At 37.9% G+C, this 10,067-nt stretch overlaps 1 protein-coding gene across 1 annotated transcript in view; it reads right to left on the reverse strand.

The window, feature by feature from the left end:
• Nucleotides 1-10,067, reverse strand: part of psd2 (pleckstrin and Sec7 domain containing 2) — a gene marked incomplete in the record, with an annotated part of 96,061 nt that overhangs the window by 72,922 nt on the left and 13,072 nt on the right. Inside the window, 1 exon segment of the mRNA XM_014026040.1 lies at nt 332-782. Within this exon segment, the coding sequence (XP_013881494.1) occupies nt 332-705 (374 nt within the window).

The raw sequence follows: 10,067 nt of genomic DNA on the forward strand, positions 1-10,067 counted from the left end.
TGGCCTTCATAATTGTCTTGATGTGTATAATAATAAATAATATAATAATAATTATTATTATTTTTAAAGTTTTATAATGTCAACTCCACTCACCATAAAGGTTCCTGAAAGGCCTTGAAAAGGCCCATGGACCACCAGTTGATAATCACAGTTATAGCTTGTTTTGAAGCTCTGAACACATTTTATTAGTGAGACAAGGAGCAGAAATGATGGTAAAGGTTGCAGGCCCCTGCCTTAAAAGTAACTTATTTTTCTTGTTTAGCAGGAAATTGTTCCCAGTTGTACTGCAGTATATACTGTGTGTAGCAGTACAGATGTTTTGTGTACTAACCATGCAGGTTGTTGAGGATTAGTTGGTTCCTCATCAGCAGATTGCTGCATGTCTTTGTTATCCTTTCCTTCCTCTTCTTCTCCTTTAGTCTGTTCGTGCTCTTCCTCAGTGCTTCCCTTTAGTAACTCGCCCTCTCCTCCCTCATCCTTGACTCCATTCTCCTCTCCGTCTCTCCGAGTGCCCTCCTCTTCTCCTTTGATCTGTTTCTCTTGTTTCTCCTCCTCTGCGTCCTCCTGCTCCTGAGCCTCAGGTCTGTCCTCATTGGCATCGCCGTGTGTGTCTGCTGGTGGGTCAGCGGTGCTGCTGGTCGTACTGGGCTCCGGTGGGTTTTCAGGTGGGGTGGAAGAGGGCAGAGCCTGCCCCTCCTGGGTCATGGTGCCGTTTGCAGAGGGGGAGGAAGGGACAATTGTCCACTCTGACTGGAGATGAAGACCAGCAGGACTTTAGGTCACTGTTACAGAAGGATAATGGTACAAGAGAGGAGAGAAATATCAGCTTACGACTGCACTATAACTCCTTTTCATTATAAGATGATTTTAAATAAAAATGCTGAACAGAAGGACTGATATGTACAGTATTGTATCAGTATTTTTGTTGATTTAAAAAAAGCATTTGATACTATTAATCATAGTATGCTTTTTGAAAAGTTAAATAAATATGGTATTGGAGGATCTGCATTACAGTGAAAACAATATGTAGAAATAAATAATGAAAGATCTGAGTTTTGTAACATCTCATGTGGAGTGCCGCAGGGCTCCATTCTCGGACCTAAGTTATTTATTTTGTATGTGAATGATTTGGTAAATATGTTGGATCTTTTTGGGCGTGTCCTATTTGCTGATGATACAACATTGTTTTGTTCCAGTAAAGATATAGAACAAATGTTGGAGATGGTACAGACAGAATTTGTGAAAAATACAAAGTTGGTTTCAACTAAATAAATTATCGTTAAACTTGGACAAGACAAATTATATGATTTTCTGTAACAATAAGAGAACTATAGATGTTTCATTTAAAATTGATGATGTAGAGATCTGTAGAGTCAGTGAAGTGAAGTATAGTTGTCATCATTGATGAAAAACTGACATGGAAAAATCATATAAATGGTTTAAGAACAAAAATAGCCAAATCAATTGGAGTTCTGTACAAAGTAAGAGAATTGTTCAATGATAAATCACTGTTTATGTTGTATAACGTTATAATTGTTCTACATTTACAGTAACTGACTGTATTGAAGTATGGGGTAAAGCTTGTAAAACTATCACAAACCCTATTTTTATTTTACAGAAAAAAGCTATGAGTGTTATTACTAGAAAAAATTACAGCCATCCATCGAACATATTGTTTCATGACTTGAAATTATTAAAATTCTATGATTTGGTTGATTATAATATTTTACTATTAATGTACAGAGCTCATAAAGGTGTCTTACCTTTCAACACTCAGGTAAATTTTGTTAAAAGAGAGAGCTGTTATTATCTTAAAGGAATTGAAAAGCTTATGAAACATTGGGTTCGTACGAGCCTGAAGGAGCGATCCACTTTAACCCAGGGAATAAGATTGTGGAACAGCCTGGAAGATGAGATTAAAAATGACAGATCCATGTATATATTGAAGAGAATGTTAAAAACTAGTATACTGAAGAAATATGTAGAATTATAAGTGAATTCATGCTAATTGTTTTTTGAGTTGTGTTTTAAATTTTGTTTTAATTCATTTTAAGTTTATTTTTCTTAAAAGGTTTTTAAGTTGTTTTGAATTTTTATTGTATTTTACTTTTCTTTTGAACATATTTTGGGTATAAAAAAGGGGCAGATATTATAAGATTTATTCTTCTTCTGCCGCCTTTCATTTCATTTGATTTCATTTTGATTGTATGTTTTTGACCTTTGTTAAATTTGTATTACAAATAAAATGAATAAAGTACTACTACTACTACTACATACAGCGGGTAAAATAAGTATTGAACACGTCACCATTTTTCTCAGTAAATATATTACTAGAGGTGCTAATGACATGAAATTTTCACCAGATGTCTGTAACAACCCAAGTGATCCATACATACAAAGAAATCAAACCATAAATGTCCAGAAATGAAGTTATTTGTAATAATGTGGAATGGCACAGGGAAAAAGTATTGAACACACTTACTGAAATTTATCTAATACTTTGTACAAAAGCCTTTGTTGTCAATGACAGCTTCAAGACGCCTCCTGTATGGAGAAACTAGTGGCATGCATTGCTCAGGTGTGATTTTGGCCCATTCTTCCACACAAACAGTCTTCAAATCTTGAAGGTTTCGTGGACCTCTTCTATGAACTCTGATCTTTAGTTCTTTCCATAGATTTTCTGTTGGATTCAGGTCAGGTGATTGGCTGGGCCATTCCAGCAGCTTTAGTTTCTTTCTCTGAAACCAACTGAGAGTTTCCTTGGCTTTGTGTTTGGGCTCATTGTCTTGCTGAAATGTCCAGCCACGTTTCATCTTCATCATCCTGGTAGATGGAAGCAGATTTTTTATCAAGAATGTCTCTGTACATTTTTCCACTCATCCTTCCTTCAATTATTTGAAGTTTGCCAGTACCATATGCTGAAAAACAGCCCCACACCATGATGTTCCCACCTCCAAACTTCACTGTTGGTATGGTGTTTTTGGGCTGATGTGCAGTGCCATTTGACCTCCAAACATGATGTGTATTCTGGCATCCAAACAGTTCAATGTTGGTCTCATCTGACCAGACTATATTCTCCCAGTATTACACAGGCTTGTTTAAATGTTGTGCAGCAAACTTTAAAGGAGCTTCAACATGCTGTTTCTTCAGCAGTGGAGTCTTGTGTGGTGAGCGTGCATACAGGCCATGGTGGTTCAGTGCATTACTTATTGTTTTCTTTGAAACAATCATACCTGCTAATTCCAGGTCTTTCTGAAGCTCTCCACAAGTGGTCCTTGGCTCTTGGACAACTCTTCTGATTATTCTTTTCACTCCTCTGTCAGAAATCTTGTGAGGAGCACCTGGTCGTGGTCGGTTTATGGTGAAATAATGTTCTTTCCACTTCTGAATTATGGCCCCAACAGTGCTCACTGGAACCTTCAGAAGTTTAGACATTCTTCTGTAACCGATGCCATCATTATGCTTTGCAACAATAAGGTTGTGAAGGTCTTGAGAGAGCTCTTTACTTTTACCCATCATCAGATGTTTTTTGTGTGATACCTGGCCATCATTTRGGACTGAACCAGCTGATATTAACTTGCACTGACAAGGGGCAGGCTTGCTTTCTAATTACTGAGAGAGTTCAGCTGGTGTCTTGGCTTTCCATGCCTTTTTACACCTCCCTTTCTTCATGTGTTCAATACTTTTTCCCTGTGTTATTCCACATTATTACAAATAACTTCATTTCTGGACATTTATGGTTTGATTTCTTTGTATGTATGGATCACTTGGGTTGTTACCGACATCTGGTGAAAATTTCATGTCATTAGCACCTCTAGTAATATATTTACTGAGAAAAATGGTGACGTGTTCAATTTTACCCGCTTTATGTGTTCCTTCAAGCAATGCTAGTGCTTTATAACTGTCACAGAGACATACAGTTTGAGCAGCTGTGCACAAAACAAACTGTCCTCTGCATTTGTCAGAAAGGAACAATGAGAGGACACAACAGAAAAACAGGAATTCAAAAAAACTCAACAAACAGGATCTTTTTAGACTACTGACTGTCAAACAATGTGTAGACTCCTGTTCTTTACGATAGCAACTTTACTCGTTACTGTGATTCTAACTTGCACATCTGTTTGATGAGTTGGGATCTTTTCCAGAGGCGTTTATATTAAAATTAACAAACAGCTCCTCACAATGTTTTTGTAGAGCTAGTTATTTAAAGCTGGCTTCAGGTGTCTTTTTTATTTAAAACTTTTGTATAAATAACAGTTAAATTTATGCTTTGGAAGATTTTTTTTTCTCTGTTGTTAATCATCAGCCTAACCTTCAACAAACTAACTCCATAATGTCTGACACTATCTGTCATTTTGACAAACTGCCAAGCTAAAGGACAGCAGTGAAGCAACACTGTGTCCCAGCTAGAAACCGGCTGTTCTGCTGAGTCATCTGCAGTAAGAGAAGCAGATCTGCAGTGAAAGATTTACACATAGTTCAACTTTTCTGATGGCTTGGAACAGATTTTAGTTAAGAAATGAGCTCAACAAAACTCTACGATCTCTCAGGGACTGTCCTGCATTTTCTGAGTCAAAATCTGTGTGGGAGGGAAAAAAACTGTGCCAAGGTAGAGAGGAAAGATCTGTGGCTCAGATGTGAACCAGTTACTGTGTTTCCCTGATGATCCAAATGCTTTGCCCCCCCTGAACACGAGGAAACTACAGGCCTGCTGAATGTTTCATCAGAACTGCAAAATGATGATGAAATTATGCAGAACCCTAAGAATAATCCTACAAACTGCTCCCTCGTTCCATGCTCCCCGTTAGACGAGACCTTCCTTCCTTCCTCTGCCTCCATGCCACGTCATCATGCAAATGCAGAGTTCACAAACCGCACCGCTTTGAGAAATCTCATTATTAGAGCAATCAAAGGCAAGGAAATGGGAGCATTCCTTTGCACTGAGATCTTATTTGTTAGGGTTCCATCTAAACAACAACGTGCTGAATGTTTAAAAGGCAGGAAACACAGAACTGGATTGTGTATTTATCACAAACAAGCAGGGTCTCTCTTCAGGGTCGTGTGCAGCCTCCTCTAATACTCTACTGCTGCTCTGATCTCAAAGGACACTTTGGCAGATTGCTCAACAAATTCTTCCTGAATCCACAATCAGCACTTGGCCTGCAGTCATTTTTTCCCCTTTTCTGGCAACCAGGTGGTTTTAGTCTGCAAAAACATCCGTCATGTCTGCTTTATTCATTTGCATGCCAGGCAGTTTAGAAACGGCGTTTTGGTGCACTAAATTTCATCCTAAAATAATAAATCTAAAAATGTCTCTGGCCTAAATTATTCACAGATTAGTACTGACTGCCTTCAAAAGCTGTATTAGTACAATCTGAGAATAATCCCAGCTCAGGTAGAGTGTTCTGTAGTCACAAGCATGAACTGTCGCCACGCAGAGACTCACAATTTGCATTCATTTATGCAGTTTCCCAAAGAGGAATTTGCTCATATGCATATACAGTGAAATGCACTCAGACACAGAAATGGATCCGTGACACACGGCCATAAATGGAAACACAGAGAACGGTTATGAAAGCAGACACGGTGAGTGGGAATTCTCCGTCTCTCTGTGTCTCCTGTGTCCTGTTTTTCCTCCCACTCTGTTCTCGTCATCTGTTCCACATTACGTTCTCCGCTTTCTCACAGCCTAACCCCAGTTTCTCTCATCTCCATCGCAGCCTCTCATTTAGCTGTAATTGAGCTAAATGGGTCTTATCCGATGGAGAGAGGAGGGCTGGGGAAGTGAAAAGCGTGATACGAACCCGGCTGCGGAGGAGAGGGCCGAGCAGCTGTGCCGAGGCACCCTGCTTGGACGGAAAGAGGAAACACAGCCAGTGATGGATGAAGGGTGTGTGTGTGTTGGCAGGCCAGCTACAGGACTGATGAGTGTGTGTCGCGGCATCTTTGTGTTCAGGAAAGACTTTTACTGTCCATTCTCCTTTTGTTGGAGCAGCACGGGCCTTTTAAGCCTTATCAATTTCCTTTAACTGTGATCAGACCATCTGTCAATCATGTGGACAACACACAAACACTGAACCCCTCCCCCTGAGTAATAAAACCCACAAATCCACTTAGAATGATGTTAGACAAAAGGCCACGTTGCAATCAAATATTTCTTTTCTGCTTCTTGTGCCTGTTAAATCTCCCTCTGTCCATCTTTCTGTCTCTCACACACACACAATGCCTCAAATAGACACACACACAATGCCTCAAATAGACACACACACAATGCCTCAAACAGACACACACACAATGCCTCAAACAGACACACACACAATGCCTCAAACAGACACACACACAATTCCGAGAATAGACCCAGAGACACGTGCTCTGATTTATTGATCTTGGAGACACTCCGCTGCAGTCCACGGGGAATCTCCTCTGATGAGCACGGCTGGTCTCTAAGATGCAACACGACTGAAGTGATGGGCCTGAAGCTTTGAGATGATAAGAAAACAAGAACAACTGGGCTGCGTTCACACTGCAGGTCTTAATGCTCAGTTCAGAGTTTTGGGGGAAAAAAATCAGATTTTTTGGTGTGAAGGTTCTCATTACATTTTAAATGTGGGTCACATTTTCCTGCAGTGATGAAAGATCTCACTGGATTATGAAGTCCTTTTAGATGTGGTGTTGAAGCTGATGTCTGGTGCTCAATCTTGACGGGAGTCAGCTATAATTATTCAAAGAAAACTTATAAATAAAGGCCATTCAGAAAAAGTTTAATGTCTAACAAATCTTTTTTGTTTCCAAAAAAATAAATTCAGACATCTTAGTGCTTATTACTGCGATGATGAACACATGCCATGCAGTGTTGGTGTCTTCCCACAAACACCAACAACTAATACATGATTTCCATTCTAACGTGACTTTAAACATCGCCCCTAAACATTTTCTGATGCTCCAAACACTGAAAAACAGCCTTTACTATCAGTTTGTTTTTCAATAAATGATTAAAAAAACATCTGAAAATAAGGTAAAGAATTTTAAATAAAAGTTAACCCAGATAGAAAAAGATGTTAATTCAATGTTGACTTATGGTCATAAAAGTTGGTTTTTGGTAAAGGTCAATGATTGATGGTGAATCAAGCATCAACCATCCAGTTCTAGCCTTTAACCAATGTTGAAAAGATTGAATCAATGTTGTTTCATGGTCCAACTGTAATGATTGAAATGCCAACATCTAATCAATGTTAAATCAACGTATGCTGTTTGTTGTACACCCACTCCTCATCTTCCTCCCTGCTCTAGGAGGAGAAGGAGAGGTTGAATCAACTTTGATACAGCATCAGTTATGGTTGAAAACCTAACGTCGTTTCAACAAGACTTTTTTTACTATTTCAACATGGATTCAATATTCATGCCTAACCATAATTCATTGTTGATTCACTCATATTTTGTTATCTGGGAAATTTAATCCAACTGCTAATTCTCTTATTGCAGTTGTCCAACATTTTCTCTGCTAAGTGGTTATACCGTATTTATTCATGTATAATACGACCCCAACTTTTTTGAGCTTAAAAAGCATAAAAAAATTGAATTCTCAAACTACCTCCAATTTCATACAGACTTCAAGATTTTTCAGCCTTTGCAGTCTTTATACATATCAGTAAAATTATCATTGGACTGTACATTTTATTTTAACAACATATGTACTAAAAGGTATTTTGACAACAAATATATATCAGCTGTAGCAGCATCATATGAATTCTGGCATTTTACACATAGTCCACCAGGAGGAACCAACACAAAAGTCAGAGACTTCACATGAGATTTGGACCATCTTGTGGGGGAAAAGCAGAATTCTTCCTACTCGCGAGCGCCCCCTCTGGTGGGGAAAAGTTTTTTTTTTCAGGGATACAAACTTTTTCAGAACACCGGTAGACAGCAGCCATTACAGACGAACATGTGTTTGTTGTTGTTCGAGGAGCGGCTCTGTCACATGCTAATGTCATTAGTTCGCTATCATTACTAAGGTGCAGGAATACTTTTCCCCCTTTTTTTCACTTCATGTCCCCTACCTGGATCTGTTATTATCTCGCTCTGAAGCACAGAGGAGTGTCAGAGGTAAGGTCGTTTCAACTGATTTTACGTCATGGTCTTATTTAAGGACTCAGGCATTTTGTGAATGAAGCCGATATTTCAGTTAAAATACTAAAGTAAAAATATTTATCTGTGTATAATACTACCCCCCACTTTATGGATGATTTTATGGATTTAATTTTATGTATTATACTTGAATAAATACGGTAATTTGAGGTGGTTTCTCTGGTCTATTTTGTTCATCAGACTGATGCTGACAAAACACATAAATGCAAACATTTGAGTCAACTGTTTATTGCAGTTTATGCAGTTTTTTTATTTTAGGCTGTTATCGCGACGACGATAAATTTGTGAAATGTTGTGTATTTCTATCCAACATTCAGTAAAATACAATATAAGTAAAAGATGCATTCCTCTAAGGAATACATATCACCCACCACCTTGCATAAAGTTTGAAAGAAAGATTTGGTGTCACCTGTTCACATTATAGGGCAAATATAAAATATCTCCCAGGTATTATTGCTTGATCATGTTATAAAATGGAACCTGAGCAAAGTCATGACCTTACAGCTCTAATTATAAATTGTGACTTGGACTACATGACAGACATACTGTCTATGGTCTTACAGAGTAACAATGTTAATGGCATAAAGTGGCTCTTAACTCATTTGGATATAAAGACCTTTTAGTTTGTAGTTCAAACACTAGGAGACACCTTGACTTTTTTTTTTTTTACCATTCTCAGGTAAATGCAGACACCTAGTTGACATCTAGAACTAGATTTGCATGTCTAGAAAACTAACTTTTAAACCAAACTTACAACTATTCAACCTAAAAATACTCACATGACAGTTCAGACACCTGCAGCTTCAGGCTGATGATAATGAAACCTTCTAACTCTAACTCTACTCTAAATTCAACGTTTTATGAGTGTGTGAATATCCTGTTCTCCTGCACAGCGATACTTCACAAAGTTGTTTTGTTTTACACATTTCTGTCTGATTCACAGACAGAAAGAGGTGCAGTGCTGCTATAACACAACTGACCTGCACTCTTTTTATGTCTAATCTTCACAGCTGAATGTCTGATCGATGACTGGGATTAACGTTGTCCAGGCTCAAGATGAGAGAGCGTGGGTCCAAACATTTTGAGATTAATTCTATCATTGCAACTAAAATAATAGAATGAATTTTTAAAAAGTGCAAAGATTTGTTTTATTGATAAGAAGAATTAGATTTATCTTTACATTAGAAACTGTGGAATCAAAACCATTAGATTACACACCCTCTTACAAAAAATGGGGATGCAGTTGCTCCATCTTTGATCAGGTATCTAAATACTCTCAAGTTACATAGATTTTTTTTTGTTTGTTTTGTTTTATTTCTTTAATAGCTTTGTCACAAATTTTAGTTGTAACTTTCATGGTAATGATCCCATTAAAATAGAAGGCTTCGTGTTCGTGTTTACATGTCAACACTTTTGTAAATCAATTAACTTTGATCTCTTTTACTACTAAAAAAACTAAAGAAGTCAATGAATTAAATAATTTGATCACAATTATTTATGTCTTCAGTGTGATTAATTTCTAAAACTCACTTTTAAGTACAAGCTTTTTTTATGTGTTTTGTTATGCTTCGTGTTGTTTTGCCAATAAACCAGCCAAGCCTTTCCATTAAACAAAGTGGCATTGTGGGTAATTAGATGATGAATACAGCTGTGGAATGTGTTGAGCATAAATGTAACTCAATAAATCAGCCATTCAGCATCCAAAATGACCTAATTTTCAGAATAACTCTTAGCTCAATATTGCTTTTTTTGTACTAAACTTGATATTCTACCCAAATGACAACAATTCGTGTCATTTAATACAACTTTAGCACAGAACAACAACATCCATCCATCCATCCATCCATTTTCTTCCGCCTATCCGGGGTCGGGTCGCGGGGGCAGCAGCTTCAGAAGGGAGGCCCAGACCTCCCTCTCCC

The sequence above is a fragment of the Austrofundulus limnaeus genome, unplaced genomic scaffold, assembly GCF_001266775.1.
Source record: "Austrofundulus limnaeus strain Quisiro unplaced genomic scaffold, Austrofundulus_limnaeus-1.0 Scaffold521, whole genome shotgun sequence".
In the NCBI taxonomy this organism is placed as follows: domain Eukaryota; kingdom Metazoa; phylum Chordata; class Actinopteri; order Cyprinodontiformes; family Rivulidae; genus Austrofundulus; species Austrofundulus limnaeus.